The sequence below is a fragment of the Leopardus geoffroyi genome, chromosome B2, assembly GCF_018350155.1.
Source record: "Leopardus geoffroyi isolate Oge1 chromosome B2, O.geoffroyi_Oge1_pat1.0, whole genome shotgun sequence".
Classification (NCBI taxonomy): domain Eukaryota; kingdom Metazoa; phylum Chordata; class Mammalia; order Carnivora; family Felidae; genus Leopardus; species Leopardus geoffroyi.
In genome coordinates, this window is record NC_059332.1 from 117,573,971 (window position 1) to 117,595,634 (window position 21,664).

General features: G+C 41.5%; 1 protein-coding gene across 11 annotated transcripts in view; it reads left to right on the forward strand.

The window, feature by feature from the left end:
* The window catches only part of L3MBTL3 (L3MBTL histone methyl-lysine binding protein 3), a 127,623-nt gene that overhangs the window by 78,258 nt on the left and 27,701 nt on the right, over positions 1-21,664 (forward strand). For all 11 annotated transcript variants that reach the window (XM_045499546.1, XM_045499552.1, XM_045499556.1 and 8 more), the window contains 3 exons: positions 3,655-3,769; positions 5,083-5,185; positions 15,707-15,856. In XM_045499546.1, the coding sequence (XP_045355502.1) occupies positions 3,655-3,769; positions 5,083-5,185; positions 15,707-15,856 (368 nt within the window). The remainder of the gene's footprint in view (positions 1-3,654; positions 3,770-5,082; positions 5,186-15,706; positions 15,857-21,664) is intronic.

The following is a 21,664-nucleotide window of genomic DNA, read 5'->3' on the forward strand; positions in this document are numbered from 1 at the left end:
TATTAATCCTAGATAGATGACTTCTCATTGCCAAACTGAGATGTCAGTTTTAATGAAAACTAGGAAACATTGTGGCATCATCACCAGATATGATAGATCTACCATAAACATTTTTAAAGGTGTGTGTGAGGAAACTTTAAAAAGAATCCTTTTATTTATGATGATATCAACAGTTTTAGGGACTATATCGATGTACAATAATGTACTATTTATATACATTGGATGCAGAACCAATTGAGCCCCCCAGAAAAGTTGGATGCAGAACAGATTGAGCCCCCCAGGTGCCCCAGTAGTATACAATTTGATATCCATGGGTCTCAGTTCTGAGTGCACACCAGAGTTACTTACAAGTTGAGTAAACGACCTCTGTGTGCATAGAACCCAAACCAAAGCTGTGGATTAAAATCTCCTAGGTAAGCTCAGCACTTTTTTTTTTTCTTTTTCCTTTATTTCTTCTTCCTTTTCATCATAGGTAATTCTGAAATGTATCTGGGGTGGAAAACCATTTATTTCTTAGGACTGAGTATGTTTGCTGTAGAAAGATACCTAATTTTTAAAAATTTAGCGATTTATATACAACAAATGGAACATGGGTTATGTGAACATTGATTCCAATATAAAGGAAATGGAATTTAGGAATAGTAAGATCGGAAAGCATGAGAGTTTCACATTTCTAGTAAAATAATCACTTGATTATTTGAGAATTAGAACATTTAAAACTTACTAAACACTCTTAAGTTGTGTCTGCTCGTTTATTGATGGCATTGATAGCATAAATGGATATTTTTACAAAATTATCATGAATGTCATTCTCACTATTAGTTGAACACTGTTTTTGATCAGGGGAAAGGAAAGGGTTACTTTGAGTTAAGCACTTTTTTTTTTAATTTTCAAGTGTTTGTTTATTTTTGAGAGAGAGAGAGAGAGAGAGAGAGAGAGAAAGAGAGAGTGAGCAGGGGAGGGTCAGGGAGACAGGAAGATACAGAATCCGAAGCAGGCTCCAGGCTCTGAGCTGTCAGCACAGAGCCCGACACAGAGCTCGAACCCATGAACCGCGAGATCATGACCTGAGCCAAAGTCTAACGCTTAACCAACTTAGCCACCCCATCGCCCCTAAGTACTTTTCTGTAAGTGCTGCTTTTATATTCAGTGTATGGGAAGATGATCAATTTTATTTGGGTCCTTGAATTTTAGGTTTGGTTACTCCTCCTAACTAGCTTTGTGAACTCTTCTTCTCTTTAAGATAATACGTGTGGTTTCTTCCAGGTGTGGAATTCAGTGGGCTTTGATTCTAGGATTAATTGATTTCTAAGCTTGAGAAAGTGGATTCATTGCAAAGGATGTTATTTTAAATACACACACACACACACACACACACACACACACACACACTTTAACAACTCTGTTCTATTCTGTCATACAAACATGCCATAATTTAGTTAGCCAGTCTCCTCATGGTAGATACTCTGGTTGTTTTCTATTACAATGAGTTGGGTTATTGAGGTTATTAAGTCAAAAGTGATATATTTTAAGTGACTGTTGTTGCAAATAACTCTCTAGAAATACTTGCCAGTTAATACTTCTGTCAGCAGTCCTTGAGAAAGCTTTTTATGCTCATACTCACCAGCTCTGGGAATCACCAAGATGGAACATTTTTGGCAGGTTGAAAGAATTGCATCTTGTGGTTTTAATTTGTAGGGGTTTTTTTAGTTATAAGTGAAATTGATTATCATTTTATATGTTTACTAATCATTTATATTTAGTTTCTTATTTATGAGCAATTTAGATCTATTTTTCATCTTTCTATTGGGCTTTTAATCTTCTTATGTTGATATATGATATTTGGATAAATTAAAGAACAGAGTACATTGTGACATATATAATAACTGTGTTTTTGAAGTTTCTTATGGATCTTCCTCCTTTTCTGTGGTAACATTTGCCACTGTGAAGTTTTAAATGTTCATGTAGTCAGGGGCGCCCGGATGGCTCAGTCAGTTAAGTGTCCGACTTCAGCTCAGGTCATGATCTCATGGTTCATGAGTTCAAGCCCCACCTCAGGATCTGTGCTGACGGCTCAGAGCCTGGAGCCTGCTTTGAATTCTGTGTCTCCCTCTCTCTCTGCCCCTTCCCCACTCACGCTCTGTCTCTCCCTCTCAAAAACAAATAGACATTAAAAAATTTTTTTTCAATGCTCCTGTAGTCAAATTGAGCAGTCTTTTATGAGTTTTGAATTTGGTATCTTGCCTACTATGGTTTCCTACTCTGAAATTACATATACATTCACTCCTGCATTGTTCTGGAACTTTTACTCAGTTTTACACGTTTGTATTTTTTATCTATCTGGCATATGTTGTCTTGTTAGTAAGGGATTCACAGACTTAAAAAGGTCTAGCTGGCAAATTTGATGTAATAGTGAAATATATATAGCCTTTCAGTATATCCTTTCATCCTAAAAAATAAAATACATGTAATACTTAAAAGACACATAGCTGATCCTTAGTGACCCTGCCTGAAAGACCAATAGCTCTTTCACACGGTGGCTGATAAAGATGGCTCCGACCACCATATAAAACGTCTTTGAGAGATAGTGTAATTATTTCTGAGAGAAAAAATGATACTTAGACATGCATTTGATGGAGAGATATTTTATAAACCAGGTGTATTTCTAATAGGACATTGAATTTGTTTAAACAGACTTAAAAATATATTTTTTTAATGTTTATTCCTTTTTGAGAGAGAGAAAGAGAGAGAGAGAGACAGAGTACAAACTGGGCGGGGGGGGGGGGGGGGTGGTACAGAGAGAGAGGGAGACGCAGAATCCGAAGCAGGCTCCAGGCTCCGTACTGTCAGCACAGAGCCTGATGCCAGCTTGAACTCACAGACCGTGAGATCCTGACCAGAGCCAAAGTCAACCACCCAGGCGCCCCTGTTTAAACAGCCTTTTCTTATGTGGATCCTGAGAAACTTAACAGAAACCCATGGGGGAGGGGAAGGAAAAAAAAAAAGAGGTTAGAGTGGAAGAGAGCCAAAGCATAAGAGACTCTTAAAAACTGAGAACAAACTGAGGGTTGATGGGGGGTGGGAGGGAGGGGAGGGTGGGTGATGGGTATTGAGGAGGGCACCTTTTGGGATGAGCACTGGGTGTTGTATGGAAACCAATTTGACAATAAACTTCATATATTGAAAAAAAAATAAAAATAAAAAAAATAAACAGCCTTTTTAGCATAATTCTGGGAGAGTTGACATTTAAGTGAAAGGTACTCCTGCCTTTCTCCTCTCCACTCCCATCCTCCCTCCCTTCCTGATTTATTCGTTACTTAAGTAATATTTATTGGCTCTTTGGTGTGGCGCATATGAAGACGTTATGTGCTCATAACTTGTGTGTGTGTGTTGGAAGACACACATATCTATAAAAGTACCGCTGGAATGATGTCTTTGGCAAGACATTTATTGATGAACAGATCATTTGAAGATAGGTCGAAAGTCCCTTTTTTGGCATAGGGGAAATGAAGCAATTTAAATAAATTTTAAAAAATGTTATTTGGTATTGAATCTACATACTTTAGAAGAAAATAAAAATGGTTGTATGGTGGCTAGAACTTTAATGGTAGGAATTTTCTATGAATTGTACTGGTAATTTCCTTTTGTTTCCAGGTTCACTTTGACGGCTGGAACAGCTGCTATGATTACTGGGTAGATGCAGATTGCCCTGATATTCACCCTGTGGGCTGGTGTTCAAAAACCGGGCATCCGCTTCAGCCTCCTTTGAGTAAGAGACGCAAGGATAACTTAAATTGAATGTTTCCATTTTCTTATGTCGGGTGCTTAATATTTTCTTTGCTCCCATCATTTTCTTTCTACTGTTTTCTCCCCTGTACGTTTGTTCTCCATGAATCCTGTTCTTCTTCCCACATTTTCCATTATGTGGTAGTCACAAAAACATAAAAGAAAAAAAAAATAATGTTTGAAAAGCACACTTTATGTAGATTTTTAAACTTTTATTTAGAAGGACTCATCACCTTTCAAAATTGGTACTGAGTTTTTGGAAGACAGTTCTCTTAGGCTATTAAAATCTAATGTATCAGTAGTGGCTTTATACTGTAGTTTTGCAAAATGTTACCATTGGGAGAAACTGGACAGAGTGTAAAAGGGCTCTCCCTATCTATTGTTGCTTAAAACTGCATGTGATTTACAGTAACCTCAGGGCAGAGTCCCTTTAAGTTCAATTTTTTTTTAAATGTGCACTGCGAATTTGGCATACTATGATTTCAACTTTGAAGGAAAGCATATACATTGTAGCAGAAAATATGTAGAAAATACAGATTATCATGGGGTTTTTAGAAGTTTAGTGTGCAGTCCCCTGTTTTAGTGGCTTCACTTGTTTCCAGGTTCATGTACAAGCTGCATAAAAGTAAAGAAATCCGCATGCATGCTGTTCGTTGCAGTATATTTAAAATAACAAACCTTGGAAACAAAGATTAGTTAAATTCTGGTGCACTCATGATACAGACACTGTGCAACAATCCTAAAGAATATTATCATTGAGATGGAAAGATTTTTAAGACATGAAATTAAAGACCAAAGAAAAAAATGTTTTCAGAATAGTGCACATTGGTGCTATCCCTTGTATGCGACAAAATGATACAAGACCAAAGACTTGATACATGTGTGTATATATATTCATAGAGGCATATATGGGAATGCTTAGAACAGAGTCTAGCACATTACACAGGGACATAAGTGGTCAGCATAAGGGAGCATTATAAAACACGGAGGGGGTAGCATGTTTGAAATTTTCAGTGTACAAGTATTCGTAAACTAATTATGTTATTTACTTGAAGATTGTTTAGCATCTCCTCATTAATTCACAATTAGGTATTTCTGGAATTTATAGCACTGATAGAGGGTTAGATCAAAGTGTACCATTTCGCTGTTGAAGAAAGATCAATAGTGTGAACAAAAGCATAGGGAAAAATCTTTAAAGATTTTTAAGATATTTGTAATTTTTGTTTCACAGCCTTTGGTTAACTTTATGCCCCTTCCTTTCTCTTCTCTCGTTTTCTTCCCCTTGCTTTCTTATAGGCTCCTTAGAATTAATGGAAGCTTCAGAACATGGCGGATGTTCAACCCCAGGATGTAAAGGGATTGGTCATTTTAAGAGAGTGAGACAGCTGGGCCCTCACAGGTATGTGGTGCTGCCACTCAAGTGGGAATTCCTTACGTGGTCAGATAGAAGGTGCCTGTCCCACCTGTGTATAAGATCGTGGTTTCCATGCATAGTAAATACATGTGAGGTAGTTTTCTATTAAAAAAAAAAATGTGGTTACCATGGTGATCCTGGAAAAATGAGGAGTATGTCTTTAGTTAAGTGTTTCTGGGAGAAAATGCATTCACAGTTTAAAATAGGTTTGCTCTAGCTATTTGCCTTTTCTTGATAGCCAGACTAGTTGTATAGATACTTACCTTCTGAAAGAGTCACTGTGGGTTGACCGTTAACAATGAGAAGAGGGCAGGCCCTGTTTGGTAAAATCTGGTATGATTGGGGGACGCAACAGTTTGAATAATGAGAGTTGAGATTATCACATATTATCAGCACAGATCACGAGAAGCACAGATATGAATAGTCAAACTATGCACTGATTCAAAACAATATTTTTCAATATTTTTCTCTGACCCCCTCAGGAACTTCAAAAAGAAACCAAATTTATACATTAGAAATTTGATGTACTGTTTAGGCAATGTGGGGGTCCCTGTAGACATTTAAACATATATTACTGAACACTGAGATTTTCAAGGAACAAAAGCATCACCTGTTTAGAGATGTGTTAAAATAATCCTTTGTCAGTGTAAATGTACTAACTGCAAGTTAATTGGATTGCCTGGTGAGGAAGGGGATCCCTTGTTTATCTAGTTTGTGCCCATTGTGAATCCAGGTCTTTTGAAAAATCTGAACATTGTGCTGCCTGTACCTCCAGGAGTTCATAGGAATTGTAAAATGGGTGTAATTATTTTCTCCTCTTTCTTTATTTCATCTCTGCATCCTCAAATATTGCTTATCTTCCTTCTGCAACACTCCTTGTGGGGTTTATATGGGATTCAGTCTGTTCCAGAGTAAATAGTGTGAACATAGGGTCCTGATTACATTTGCAGACGTCCATTTAAAAATCCTTTTCAGTGTTTGTATAACTGCAAACCTGGAGTTACATGATTAGTTGGAAGAGTGTTAAAAATATCGTGTCTTAAAAGTTTGTTCAGTATTGCTGAGTGAAGGTGGCTGGATTATTTTCAGACATGTTTTAAGTCTACATGCCAGAAATAACTCATTAGCATACTAAATTTCCATTATATACTAATAAATTATTTCCTGCAGTAAATACTTTTGAGTTTTTTTCAATAATAACTCATGTTTATTGAGCATGTATTTACTCCACACGGCATACTGCTCTAATTGTTTTACAAGTATGAATAACCTTCAAAAAACCCCTATTAGTTTTAGTATTATTTTCTTCCATTTTTTTTTTTATGTTCATTTATTTTTTTATTTTTTTTTTTTCAACGTTTATTTATTTTTGGGACAGAGAGAGACAGTGCATGAGCGGGGGGAGGGAGACACAGAATCGGAAACAGGCTCCAGGCTCCGAGCCATCAGCCCAGAGCCCGACGCGGGGCTCGAACTCACGGACCGCGAGATCGTGACCTGGCTGAAGTCAGACGCTTAACCGACTGCGCCACCCAGGCGCCCCCATTTATTTGTTTTGAGAGAGAGAGAGTGCTTGTGTGCGCAGTGGAGAGGGGCAGAGAGAGGGAGGGAGAGGGAGAATCTCAAGTAGGCTCTGTGCCCACAGCACAGAGCTTGATGTGAAGCTAGAGCTCACAACTGCGAGATCATGACCTGAGCCGAGATCAAGAAGTCATACAGAGAAAGACAGATACCATATGTTTTCACTCTTGTGTGTATGCTGAGAAACTTAACAGAAGACCATGGGGGAGGGGAAGGAAAAAAAAAAGTTAGGGAGAGAGCCAAACCATAAAAGACTCTTAAAACCTGAGAACATGGGGCACCTGGGTGGCTCAGTCCGGTTAAGTGTCCGACTTCAGCTCAGGTCATGATCTTGCGGTTTGTGGGTTCAAGCCCCGTGTCGGGTTCTGTGCTGACAGCTCAGAGCCTGGAGCCTGTTTCAGATTCTGTGTCTCCCTTTCTCTCTGCCCCTCCCCCACTCACACTCTGTCTCTCTCTCTCTCTCTCTCTAAAAAATAAATAAACATTAAAATTAAAAAAACAAAACAAAACTGAGAACAATCTGAGGGTTGATGGGGAGTGGGAGGGAGGAGAAGGGTGGGTGATGGGCATCGAGGAGGGCACCTGTTGGGATGAGCACTGGGTGTTGTATGGAAACCAACTTGAAAATAAATTTCATATAAAAAAAAAAGTCAGATGCTGAACTGACTGAGCCACCCAGGGGTGCCTTTTCCAAATTTTGATGAGGCCACTGTGGCACTGGAGAGACAGCTGGTGTGAGGGGAACAGGGAATGGCACCCAGTCTATCTGTGCTGTTGATCACTGCCCTCTGGCTGCCTCACAAGGCACTGCTCCATGAATTAGTTATAGACCCAACCTTCAAAGAACTCAGGGACTAATGGAAATATGAAAGCTACACATAATTTAATTTAAACATAAGATACAAAGCAGTAACTAATATTGAACCTTTGACAAATGTACCTTTCTACTGCACAACCCCAAGATGTTCATTGGAGTGAAGGTAGTTTGCTCAAATTATGAAGGAAAAGAATAAAGAAGTCTTAAAATTGCATGAAAATTGAGATCACGCTATTGGGGTTCAGTTGAAAATTACAAAAAGAATTGTTTTGGCCTTCTGGGAAGGAAACCCACCTTACAGCAATGTCCATCATCTCTTTAGTAGTGCTTTAGGTCTGAGCAGAGAGGTTTGCTGTCATGGCAGGGTCTTTGGTGACAATCCTGTCCCCTGCCTGATGGGCTGGCGCTCATTATGGCCACCTTTTCCCAACTGTGCCACTGACCTCTGGGGGTTCCTAGGCTGGGCCACAGCCATTTCACAAAGTTTAAGTGATTATGTTTGGAGCATTTCTTCAGAGATATGCAGTATTGTGTTTGTTAAAAGAAAGGGGAAATTACAAGGAGAATCATGGAAGATTTTTATGGAGAAATGTGGTAATGAAACCTTTCAGTGGGGGCTCCTGGGTGGCTCAGTCAGTTAAGCATTCGACTCTTGATATCAATTCCGGTCATGACCTCACAGTTGTGAGATATAGCCCCACATCGGGCTCTGCACTGAGTGTGGAGCCTGTTTGGGATTCTCTCTCTCCCTCTCTCTGCCCCTCCCCAACTTGCACTCTGTCTCAAAAGAAAACAATCAACATTAAAGAAAAAGAAACCTTTCAGTGGAATTGGAACTAGTCCTTCTTCCACTCAAAGAAGTAGACCTCATGGCTTCAAAGACATGTGTTGATAAAGAAGCAGCGTTTGTTTCTGTGCCATACGGAGGGCACAACTAGCAGTTCTGTGGGTGAGTCCAGGCCAGAGTTATTGGTTGACAAGAGCCTCGGGATGCCGTTCAAAGCACCCAACAGCCATTGTCAGGTCCTGCTGCATCGTCTCTTCCATTTTTCTTGGCCCTTTCAGCTGGCTCTCCTGAGTCTCCCTGACTGTGCTGTCCGGTTTACAACACCCAGAGCTCTGTATGTGGAAGGGTATTAATCCTTCACAGGCACAGCCGGTTTTCCATTTCATTAGTAGACTGTGGAAGAGCTGCAACATCATGGATATTCTTTGAAAGGTTCATTTCACTGGCACTTATTTTTGTCCTTGCTGAGAATGCTGTGTTTAGGAAAACATAATGAGAAAATTCTCTTTGGATTAATTTACTGAGAAACTACATAAATCAAAACATGCATTCTTTGCTTAGATAACAAGGAAAGTTGCTCTTTTAGCAAGAATAATCCATTTTATGAACACGTAAGCAAAAGGCTATGTTTTGACTAGCAGTTGTTATTTGCCTCTCTGAAAAATTATAATAGTTGAATTTGATGTAAGAGGTGTTAGAAATAGAACATGTGTCTCGGCAGTGAAATTTGAGAGTGTTATGTTTTCAGATGTTGAAATGTAAATAATCAGTGAGTGAGTTGAATGTGGACATTATTCTTATCCCCAGGGATATTCAGTAGTCAGATTGCTTACTCCTGTCTCTAGCAAGGGAGCATTAATCTGGGTTTTATCATGGTGTTTCCCTTTGGTGATTCATTCATTTGGGCTACTGAAAGGTCAAAGAATGGGAAGTGATGAAAAGAGAACTAACGTTATATGAAAGTAGATATTCTGCATATCTAGTGCCTTCAGAAGTAAATCTTTTCTACATGAGATTTGATCTTGGAGAAAATAAACAAGAAAAAAAATGGAGAGTATTTCCAACAGCTTCTAAAAGGTACTGGTAAAGTCTGTGGAAAGTTTTAAAAGTTAGTACCTTTGGACACACACCTGCACACTCTAAACAGCATATTATTTCAGCATCCATCCATCCATGCGTCGAACATACACTTACTGAGTGCCTGCTTCGTGTCAGTGCTCAGTTAGGTGATGGGCTGCACAGAGGGAGGGTCCCTACCTCTAAGGAGGCCAGTCTGGTGTAAACAGATTTTTGGAGAGGTGTGAATGGAGTAGCACCCTTTTCCTGTAGGAAGCGGAGAGGCTTCACAAATGAGTCGTGTTACAGAGCTGTTAATATTGTGGTTTATTTTTGCTGATGCACGTTTACGTCGTAGGGGTTAAGTGTTACTCCTCTTCTCCTTTTTGAGTAATCGTAACAGGTGAGGTTCATTGAGGACTTCCTGTGTTCCAGGCTGCGTGCCACACTTACCTGTGTGATCTCACTAAATCCTCACAGCAGCTCTGTGAAGCAGGTACTCTTGTCATCTCTGGTTTACAAGTGAAGACACAGGTTTCGAATCGTTACGTGCACGCCCAAGGGTCAGACAGTGGCAGAACCAGGATTCGACCCAGGCTCGTGTGGCTCTTAAGTCTCTGCTTGTAACTCCTGGACTCTCGCGTAAAGCACAGGGGCCTGATAGAGCCTGCCTCGTGTTTTTTACAGGTTTTTGTCATGACAGAGTGTGACAATGACTGCGATCATTTAGAAAACCACAGGTGTTACCTAATTGTTTAAATAAACGTATTCTCAATGAAAAGGATTTTAAAGGTGACGTGGGGAGCAGTGAAGAAGACAGTCCTTCCACCTTTCCTAATAAGCTGGACCCGTCTTTCCTGGGAAAAACTGCCTCCTTAGAGGGGCTGGTGGGATATTTGTATATAGAGCTGACAGGGAATTGTTTGCTAATAGAACAGGGTGTACTGTAATACAATTCGATGGTAGATAGTTGTGTAATCCTACGTGAATCTCTTCCTCTGCTCCCTGAGGAACAATGTAATGGTAAAGAGTTGCGTGTATATGTATACATGTGTGTACGCATGTATACGTGACATACGCTGCTTAGTACATGAAAAACTGGAGATGATTAGAAGCCTGATGGGAACCCACTGTCTCCACAGAAGTTTGATCGGCACTGGTGAGTTGTGAAGTTACTGACTTTTAAAACTGTATGAACTTTGTAAATGTGAGAACACGGAAACTGGCCAAGAGGTTAAGTATTGGCAGAATCCATACTAGCTAGAGGACAGCCAGCATCTGGCTAGAAGATGGTACTGAGATGGCTTGGATTGTCACAGATTAAAGATAAGGACATTCTTTGCTATTGCAGGGTACTATCTGCCCCCATCCAGTGTGGCAGGGGACAGCCAGAGTTCAACATCTGACTCTGCCAAGAGCCGATGGACTGACACTGAGCAAGTTCCCTTTTTTAAGCTCCGTTTCTACATCTGCAAAACGATCATTAGACGAGGAGCAGCTTCCTGGGGTTGTGGGAGTTAAGCGAGAAAGTGCAAGAAAAGCGCCTAGCGTGTGTGTGTGATGTGCTCGAGCCATGGAAATTGCTGCTGTTAGCATCCTCATTTTACGAGTGAGAAGACGGAGCCTCACAAGTTGTGCTTACTCATCAGCCAGGAGTGCATGGAGCAGCAGAGCATGTTTAGACCAGGTTCCTGATTTCTGTCCAGGGCACTGGTCACCCCTCTGGATGGTCATCCCCTATCCCTGGAGCACACTTCAGTTGTGTTTTGTGGCACCCCCCCACCCACCTTGTTTTTTATCTTCTCCCACTTTGGGAACCCACTGGCTTCCCCCTTTATCCCATAGCAGGTGTAAGAATGCTAGGTGTATAAACCCACTTTACTTCTCTCAGGGTTCGAGAGAAGAGAGGGTGTTAATGTAAAATCGATAACTGATAGATCCTGCCTTGATAGATCCTCCTGACCCATTAGTAAATCCCTGTGTGGAGGGCTGCGATCACTTCCTCTACTTCAAGTTGAGAGTTTCGAATTCCTCTCTGGCCCTAAAAATCAAAACAGGCAGATTATGTAGACAGTAAGTCTTCTCCTGGTCTGCAGTCTTGCCAGTCTGTGAGCTGTCCAAGTTTATCTGGGGATCTCAGAGAGAGAGAGACAGAGATTCTTCCTTCACTTACTCAGCAGATAGGTAAAGGGGCTGCTCTCCTGGATCTTACATTCCAAGACTTGTCAACTATGACTCTAGTCTAGTCTGTAGTTGGGGACGTAGCCCATCTAAGAATACCATGGATCTTCCCAGTGTGGGAGCGGGCAGGGTTAAGAACAGGACTCTCATTTTCCTCACTTTCTTCGTATCTGATAAAACCTTAAGGTAGATGTACAGATAGATATTCAGTAATTGGAAAGCCAGGTGCTTCACTGTGAGGGAAACATGACGGTGGCAGGATTCTAGGAATAGCAGTATACTGTGTGTTTGCCAAAAGAACTCAAAAGATTTGTATGTGGATTTTTTCCCGCTGTCACAAAATGCTAAGAAGACAAATTTGCAATAAAAATACACAATGTGAAGAAAAAAGAATAGAACGGAGTTAAAGATGACAATGTGAGGCTTGGCTACTATGTTTCCTTTGTCGGGAACAGAGATTTGAGAATAGTGGGAGGAGCTGGCTGTATTTCTTATCTTTTTTCTTCAGAAGAAGGGAGTTCATTGAAGATGATGAATTTGGTTTTAAATTTTTTTTTACATTTTTATTTATTTTTGAGATAGAGAGAGACAGAGTACGAGCAGGGGAGGGGCAGAGAGAGAAGGAGAGACAGAATCCGAAGCAGGTTCCAGGCTCTGAGCTGTCAGCACAGAGCCCGACGCAGGGCTCGAACTCACGGACTGCGAGATCACGACCTGAGCAGAAGTCGGACGCTTAACCGACTGAGCCACCCAGGTGCCCCAATGATGAATTTGGTTTTAAACGTATTTATTATGAGGCGACCCTGGGACGTTTATATTTGGCCTGAAATCTGTTAAGAGTTTTATTTTTTTTATGTTCTGTTTTGCCTGAAATCAAGGTAAAAGTAAGGCAGGGCTCCCCCTCCCTCGGGAGCCTCGGGGAACAGGGCTTCCTCCCCTTCTTCTGGCCTGTGGCAGTTACAGTGTGGACAGAAAACCCGAAATGTCCCTGAGCAGAGGCTGTCACCTGGGTCTTCCATCAGGACGAGTGATGGGAAGGCAGATCATACTTGCTGTGGAATTGGGGGTTGGGCGGGACATAGAAAATGGCTGAGCGTCTGCGGAGAGAGTGAGGGCCTCAGTCCCAGCAGCCCCATCGTGTGCAGACCGTGTCTGGGAGCAAGTGCTGGCTGGACCTTCCTTCCTGGGCAGGCCTGACGGCCCAGCCTTCCTGTGGGCGGTCTGATGCCCTTGCAGTAACTTCACCTCGGCTCAGCGTAGGCAGAATCGGTTTTTGTTGCTTGTGTCCATAAACACTGACGACTACACATAATCCCACGAAGGGGTCCATGAAGTACTCAAAGGATTATTGTTCCAAAGAGACGTTGGTTGGAGCTGGATTTTCCTTCCCATCACTTCTAAATGAATAAAAATGAGTTACAGTCATGTGCCCATGCTGAGTAAGACGAATGAAATAGTATGCTTATCTTATTGAGCTACTAAGCACCATGTCTACTTGATTGTTTAATAAACACGCCACAATTCTTGATCTCGTCCCCAAATCTGCCTCTGTCCTCGTCATTCTCATCTCAGGGGGGAAGAAAAAGAAAAGAAAAGGCGTTCCTGTTTCCATCCAGTTCCTCAAGCCAAAAACCTAAAGGCCATTCTTAAATCCTTGTTTGAGGTCATTCCCTACTTCCCATCTACACACGGGCTCCCTTGAAGGGATCGCAGAGGTACCGTGACTGGCCCCTTTGCCTCTGTTTCAGCCACCCAAATCGAAGTCACCATGATATCTTCACTCTTACATAACTTTTCTTGCTCCGATTCTGGCCCCTTGAAATCTTCTCTCCACAAAGCATCCTGAGGGATTGTTCTGAATTGTACATCAAATCATATCATTTCCTCATTTGAAGGTCCTCCAGCAGCTTCACCTCAAACTTAAACTAAGTGTCGGAACTCCTGACCAGGGCCTACCGGGCCCTACATAATACTTCCCTTGCCTGCCACGAGTGCGTGCCCTCCCTTTGCTCACACACTCGGCCATCGCTGGTCTCACCCCAGGCAGGCCGAGCTCTCCCTGTGTTGGCATTACCCTTGCTGTTTCCTAGAATGCTCTTCCTCTGTGTTGACAGAGCAGGCTTCTTCCTGACCTCGAAGGCACCACTCAAAGGCTGCTGCTTCACAGAGCCCCTTCCTCCTGTACAGCCCTGTGACCCCTGTGACAGCCCCATGTTCTTTCTTCGGTCATACTCAGTGGCGTTTGTCACTGTGTAAAGTTGTCTGCTTTATATCTGCAATTGTGTAGTGCCCAACTTCCCCTAGAATATCAGCGACATGAGAGCAGAGATCTTGTCATTGTATTTTCCGTTGTGATTCCAGTGCCTAGAAAGATAATTAGCACTTAATAGATACTTGGTAAATACTTGTTGAACAAATTAATGAAATAATTAAAGACAAGCCACCTAAGCATTTTAAGCCTTAGTTTGTCTCATGAGAAGCCCTCCTCATAGGGTGTCGTGAAAATTAAGTAAAACACTGAATGGAATGTACTTAGCATGGTGCTCGATATATAGTAAGTGCTCCATAAATATTACTAGTTATTTTTTTATTGTTGGGTTAGCACTATATACATTTTTGTCAACACGTGAGCATATGTTATTTATTTTTGTCTTTTGCATAGGTATCAGTGTAGCAGAATGTTTAGTTAAATAAAACTAAGATTGTATTTTAGCTTTCAAGATACCTGTGGTAGGTTTCATAGGCCATTATCAGAAGCAGGAGCATTTTCAAACTCTTCCCTCCTTCTCCTAGGAGAATGTATCTGGTTCTCTTGGTGGAAATAGACATACATAGTTTAAAATTTTTCCCTGGGTGATTATCACCTGGAGAGAAGAAAAGAACATATAAGACACTAGAACAATTTATCCAAGATCCAAACCACTTATAGATACAAGGAGACTTCCTAAAAAACAGAGGGGCAGGATGGGCATTTAGTTGGAGGGGTTCATTATGTATTGGAGGGCTGAGATTCAGAGGTTGCCCAGTTGTTCTGAAGATGGAAAGCTGAAGCCTAGGCACAGGATTATACTGACTTCATGTTGATTTAACAATTAGTGACCTAGATTTCCTTTGCTTGAATAACAGAAATGATCCCCACATGGGACCTGAGAGACCAACCAGGAGTCCAGGGGTCACTGATAGAAGGGAAGTGAGATAGATGGGTCATTATCCAAGTTGGCATCTGGTCTCCTTTCCTATTAGAGACAGGATTGACTACAGACAAATATATGTATTGCTTAGCATATCAAGTGTACATCTGGGCCTGGAGACAGGAACATGGGGGAATCTCCAACCTTTGGAGGCCAACAGGAAATGAAATGAAGGAAATGAAATGGCCTATGGTGACCCTGAGCCTGAAGGATCACTTTAGGAAGCACATCTGCTCCATCTGTCCATCAGTCTTTCTCTGTCCTACCTCTGACACCAACCCTCCTATGATGTCTTAAGCATTTCTCCCCTGGGGCTGATTGTTCCTACAGATACGCACAGGCTCTGCCCTTGGACCGTATACAGACAGAATCCTTCAGTGATCATTGCACAGTTTCAAAGATTTCATCAGGTTGTGTTCTGAACATCTAGTGCAAAGACATATTTTCTATCAGAATAGACTTAAATTATGTCTCAGAGATAAAATATTTCATACACTAGGGACACCTGGTGGCTTAGGTGGTTAAGTGTCCAACTCTTGATTTCAGCTCAGGTCATGATCTCACAGTTTGGGAGTTTGAGCCGCACGTTGGGCTCCCTGTTGACAGCAAAGAACCTGCTTGAGATTCTTTCTCTCTCCTTCTCACTCTCTCCGCCCCTCCGCCACTTGCGGCCTCTCCTCTGTCTCTCTCTCTCTCTTTCTCTTTCTCTCTTTCTCAAAATAAATAAACCTTAATAGAAACAAAAATATTCACAATGTATGTTTAATTCTACATATATACATATGTAAACATAACAGTTAAGTTTTAGAGTTTTATATTCTGTAGCCTGTCACTTTAATTAAAGTATGTTCTAATGGATGTTCTAAGAATGTGCTTTTCTTTTAATATTTTAGTGCTGCCAACTGTCCCTATTCAGAAATCAATTTGAATAAAGACCGAATTTTCCCAGACCGCTTAAGTGGTGAGATGCCTCCGGCTAGTCCATCATTTCCAAGAAATAAAAGGGCAGACACAAATGAAATCTCTTCATCTCCTGAAATCAGGTAATTAAAGTGATAATATTAGTGATGTTTAGAAGTACTCTGGTTGAAAGAGGTTTTCTATCTCAGATGCTGTGTATTCTGTGGTTATCTTTTCTTGGGCATTATTGAAAATGCATTTCATTTCATGTAAAATGGTGGAGATAAGTGGTTGGACTTAAAAAAAAATGGAGAGTTGATACAAGCATATGTAAATCAGACAGGCTTTCTTATTTATTCATCTTTTAGTCACACTTTGGGGGTGTTAGAAGTTTAGAAATTCCAGTCAGTTTACTTCATGCCAGTTCATGTTTCTGAATGAACTGATCAGTATATAGAGCCATCCTTTATGAGGAAGATGTCCGATTTTTTGTGAAAAATGGGTGTTCTTTTTCATGCCCATGCCAAGTACTCGCATATATGTTATTGCTTTTAATTATTAAGATGTTAATTGTAGTACAGTTGACCCTTGAATGACATGAGGGTTAGGGGCACTGACCCCTTCCCCCACACAGTTGAACATCCAAGTATAACCTTTGAGTCCCAAAGAAACTGAACTACTAATAGCCTACTGTTTACTGTTGACCGAAAGCCTAGCCAGTTATGTAAGCAGTTCATTAACATGTATTTCATATGTTATATGTATTATATATGGTATGCTTACAATAAACTAAGCTAGAGAAAAGAAAATGTTAATAAGAAAATCATAAATAAGAGAAAATACATTTACAGTAGTGTATGTATATTTATTGTAAAAAAAAAAAAAAACATGTATAAGTGGACCTACTTAGTTCAAACCCATGTTGTTAAAGGGTCAACTGTATAAGCTCAGGCATTTAGTTTTGATTTCACTTGTAGAGTTGAGTTAGTATGTTTTAAGCTCTAAGTAAGGTCCGTGCCCTTACATTAACTGAGGACACTACTTAAAAAAAAACAAAGCAGATTAGTGGAAAGATATGCCTTAGTACTTAGGTTTTGGAAGTTTCTCTTATGGAGTATTTTAAAACCTAAGGCTACGTAGTTTTTTATTGAAATATTTTGTAACTTCCATTCTTATAGATGATAGATATAGGTGGACATTTTAATTAATAAATCTGATTCTAAATCCACAGCAGTGCTGTTGGAGTAATGGCATTTCAAGTCTCAGTATTCTTAGAGAAAGCAATTTTATCCTCTGGATGGCGGGGGGGAGCTAATTAATTAATAACAAGAAGAGGATTTTTTGTTTTTACCCTTAAATCCATGACTAATGAAACATAAACTCATTTTACCCAACCCAGCACTCCAAAGTGAGATCATATCATATATAAGGAACTTGAAGACAAATAAAGTACTAATTCATATAGTAACAATTACAGATACAGAGTTCATTGATTCTGACTCACAAGGTGGTGAAAGTACCTAGTGTTTAGATTTCAGAAGCCAAGGTAATGTTTAAAATATCAGCAGAATACTCCGAAGTGCCAGCAGGCCTAGCTCACAGGCTTTTCACTGACCGACTGGGCTCCAGGCCAGATTCCGAGGACCAGAGTCTCCTCCCAGCAGAATCTTCCTGGGTTGGTTTTCTGGGGTCTTTTTCTAACTCAGAAGTCACGTCAAAACCATCAAGGTGGATCTGACCATTCCGGTGACCTGTCTTGTGTGAGGTGTGCTCATGGTTCTTCATGGAATCACCTGAGGCGTTTTTAGTTTTCTGTATGACCTATGACACGTTTCGTATCTAAATATTCTTCCATGTCATCGATTTTTAACCCATACTGTCTTTTGAGTCTGCGAATTCTGACCTGCCACTACTTTGTGTGAATGAACACTTACACTTACGTGTGTTCAGATTAATTTCTTTAGGTTGTCTGCCTTCGTTGTTGGGTGCCAGGATGTGGTAAATGAGTGTTCTGTTACTCATGATTTTAGAGACTTTGTTCAGATTTCTTCATGTCTTTCTCCTCCCAGATTTACTATTTTTATTTTATTTTTTTCATAAGTAGAAGTGACCTGAGAGATTGGGTTAGTTACATGCAGTCAAAGGAAACGTGAGGGACACAATCAAAATGGCCCCTTAGGTTTTGAGGTGAACGTTTTTGACCAAGATTTTCTTCTCACTGTATTTTTTATGCAGAAGTGTTTTTTTTTTTTTTTTAATTTTTTTTTTTCAACGTTTATTTATTTTTGGGACAGAGAGAGACAGAGCATGAACGGGGGAGGGGCAGAGAGAGAGGGAGACACAGAATCGGAAACAGGCTCCAGCCTCTGAGCCATCAGCCCAGAGCCTGACGCAGGGCTCGAACTCACGGACCGCGAGATCGTGACCTGGCTGAAGTCGGACGCTTAACCGACTGCGCCACCCAGGCGCCCCTGCAGAAGTGTTTTTAAGAGATGCTTGCAGACATTTTGATATTTCAACCTAAATGCTTCATTATGCATGTTTGAAAAAGCAACATGTTTCAAAATAACACAGATTTATTTACTTGTTTAAATTTTTAAATTTCTTCTTTAAAATTCTTGAAAAAATTGGCTTCAGATTATTTTGGTTTTTCCTACCGCAGGCAGTCACTAGTTCTCCCAGCAATCAGAATGGCACTTGGTATTTTAGATACAAATGATCATGAGATGGCAACATATAGTAGGTGTTAATAAAAGAAAAGTTGTTAACAAAAAGTGTTATCTCGTGGCTTGAGGGTGGTTGATTTAAGGTAGAGTTAACAGGGTAAAAGCTAGCTGGCTTCTCGGCTGTAAGTGAATCTGTATGAACATATTTAATATTTTTTTTTTCATTTTAAAAGTAAATATAAAGTTTTTGGATTATGATTTCTTTAACCTGGATTTAGGGATGAAACAGTGAGCTGTGCAATGCTAAGAACTAGTAAGTAGTTCTAGTAAGTACTAGTAAGTATTAGTAAGTAGTAAGCCCTCAGTAAATGTTAGTTTGTATTCATGTTGCAAGAAGAATAGGTTACTTACTTGTTGTACCATATAAGAACTGTAAAAGAGTAAAAGAAAGGCTGGCCATTTCTTTGACATTCCTAGGTTAAACTTTGAATATGGCATTCAAGACGATTCTCTTAATACCAGATTATGTTCTCTCTTCTTTTCCCATATTCGTCGCTCACATGGATGGAACTTTTTATTCAGGTTTTAACACATTTTTCTTTGCATCCTTGGTAATAATTCACCAAATTTGGTAGCCAGACTGCACTGTATTTTTTTCTTTTAAATGCACTTTGGCCCAGCGGGAGACCGTTTGCATGCCTAGAAGATGACCTTGAGACAAAGATTCGGTTGCATGTGGTTTATTTGGGAGGTGAGGCAGACATCAGGAGGGGAGTGAGGAAGTGAGATGGAGAAAGGAAGACGGCCAGTGAAAGCCTTGAAAGCCTTGTCGTCTCACCGATGACAGCTTGGAGACAGCAGGAACGCGGGCCTGCTGCGAACACTCCGGGCGTCCGTGTAAAGCACACATCGAGTCTTCCCAGCATAGGGATGGAGGAGCTGAGCTGTTTAAGCCCTGGTTACCTCCAGCCGCAGAGTGAGGCTGCCGGGGGAGGGAGCACACGGTGATTCCCCCAGCACGACTGTCCTGACAGCATCTGCTCCACCATTCCATTCACCCGTTTCGGATGCCAGAGGGTCACCAGAATGAGTGCTCTGCTGGCATTGCTTTTGATCTGGAAGCTGACATAACAAGGCCAGATAAATTAACAATGTGAGGAACATGTGTTCCTTTCGTGCAATAACCTTTATTTATTTATTTATTTATTTATTTATTTAGGGGTGAGTGCAAGTGGGGGTGGGAGAGAGGATCTGCAGCAGGCTCTTGGCTGACAGGCTGACAGCAGTGAACCAGATGTGGGGCTCGAACTCATGAACTGCAAGATCATGACCTGAGCCAAAGTTGGACGCTCAACCCCCTGAGCCACCCAGGTGCCCCGTAACTGTTCTTTTAAGGGCTATTTCACAGGCTGTCTGCTCAGGCTGGGCCCATAGATGACTCGTTCCACAGCAGTAGCTCCTAGACTTTGCATCGGATTCCCAGAGACCTCCTCAGAATTCAGATTTGGGAGCCCAGGTCAGCCCATGAAGAATCTTCCGGGCTAGAGCCTAAGAGTCTGCATTTAAAACAGTTCTTTGGAAGTCTGTCTCCCTGCTTGACACTTTCAGCGACTTCCCATTACTCCTGAAATTGAGACCCTAATTTTGAACGTGGCCTGCAAGGTCCTGTGTTGTCTGGCCCGTGCCCAGCTCTCCAGCCTTCTCTCTGCCAGGCTCCTTTTTAAACTTAATGCTTCAACCACCTTGGTTCGCAGACACCCTTTCTCTCTGCCTAGAGTCTCCGTGCCTGCCATCTCCTAGCTGGTCTCTCGTTAAGGCTTCAGGTTCACTGTCATTTCCTCGGGGAAGCTTTGTCGGCTCTTCTAGAGTAGTTCACGTTCCTCATCACATACCTTCACAGCACACATCCCGATGCTGTAGACAGTTTGTGTCAATACTTCTGAGTCTGCGTGCTTTGCTTGACGGTAAGCTCCACAAGGGCAGAGTCCACGTCTTCTCTGGTCCTGAGATATCCTCAGCACCAAGCACGCCACCTGGCACACAGTAAGGATGCAGGGTGACCTTGAATCATCCACCAGCCTTCAAAGGAGACCTATCAGTTGTATGACCTAAAAGGCAACAGCTGTGTAATGTTTTTTGTTCTGGTGAAACACCTGCATTCTCAACTTTGTTGGATTCCCGCACCAGATTTCTGTGGGGTGATTATTAAATGATGAGATGAATCCCCCAAATACATACTGGCACTCTTTTACGAATGAGGCAGTGCTTCCAACACTGTTGTCGTTTTAACTCCTGCCTCACGTAGAAAATACCACAGAAGTGACGACCCTTTTATATGGCGCACCAAGGGAGTGATCGGGGCTGCCTCTGGATGACCAGATGGTGGCCTTGGCTTCTGGGAGGGCTACAGGGAACTTGTAGAACTCAGAGCACTTGTTCTCAGGGATTCACGGTATCCGAGCTGGGAAGCTCTGCCCCACATTAAGATGGCATCACCTTGAGTCTTTTTGTAGGCACGCTGAATATTTAGGCCCGTTTTCCTGTAGCAGTTCGTCAAATGGATGGTTGGGTTATGAGTGCATTCCCAGCGTGGAGAGTCTGCAGTCCTTTTCAGTTTTACGTTGGTTCGTCAGAAGTGTGAGGAATGTGTTGTGCCTCGTGTTTTCAGTGGGAAGAGGTTTTCCTCGCTGCGGGGGCCGGGGGGCGGGCAGCAGCTCATCTCTGCCCTCACAGCACTCCTGGCAGCCAGATGGTGAGGCAGGGGCCTCCCAGTCCGTGGCAGACCTTGCCTGAGGACTGGTAACCGTAACCTGCACGTCTACCGCTCGGTAAAAGTATGTGTACATCTCCCTGGATCTTCATAAAACCTATGGGTTTTGCATCAGAATCATCAGATGTTTGTTAAAATGCAGCTTTCGAATGATCACCTCTAGAGATGCTAATTCAGGAAATGTAAGGTGCGTCCCAGTTCATTTTTAACACGCACACCCAGGAGATGGGTGCAAGTGATCAATATACTAGGTTTTGACAATTATTACTGAATATAAACACCTTTCTCTGGAGTAATAATTCAGCATGTTGCCAATTGGGGAACATCGGCATCTATCCCACATGGCTTATTCTCATGAAATCTGTTCTGCAGCTGCTTGTAATTGCCTTTCTAAATTAGGTGCTATCTCTATTAAAAATCATGGAATGTTTCAAGCTCCCGTGTTGTTTAAGCCTGCTTAGACATAACCCCAGAAACATAATAAAGCATGCTTTAAATATCTGCCAAATGTTTGT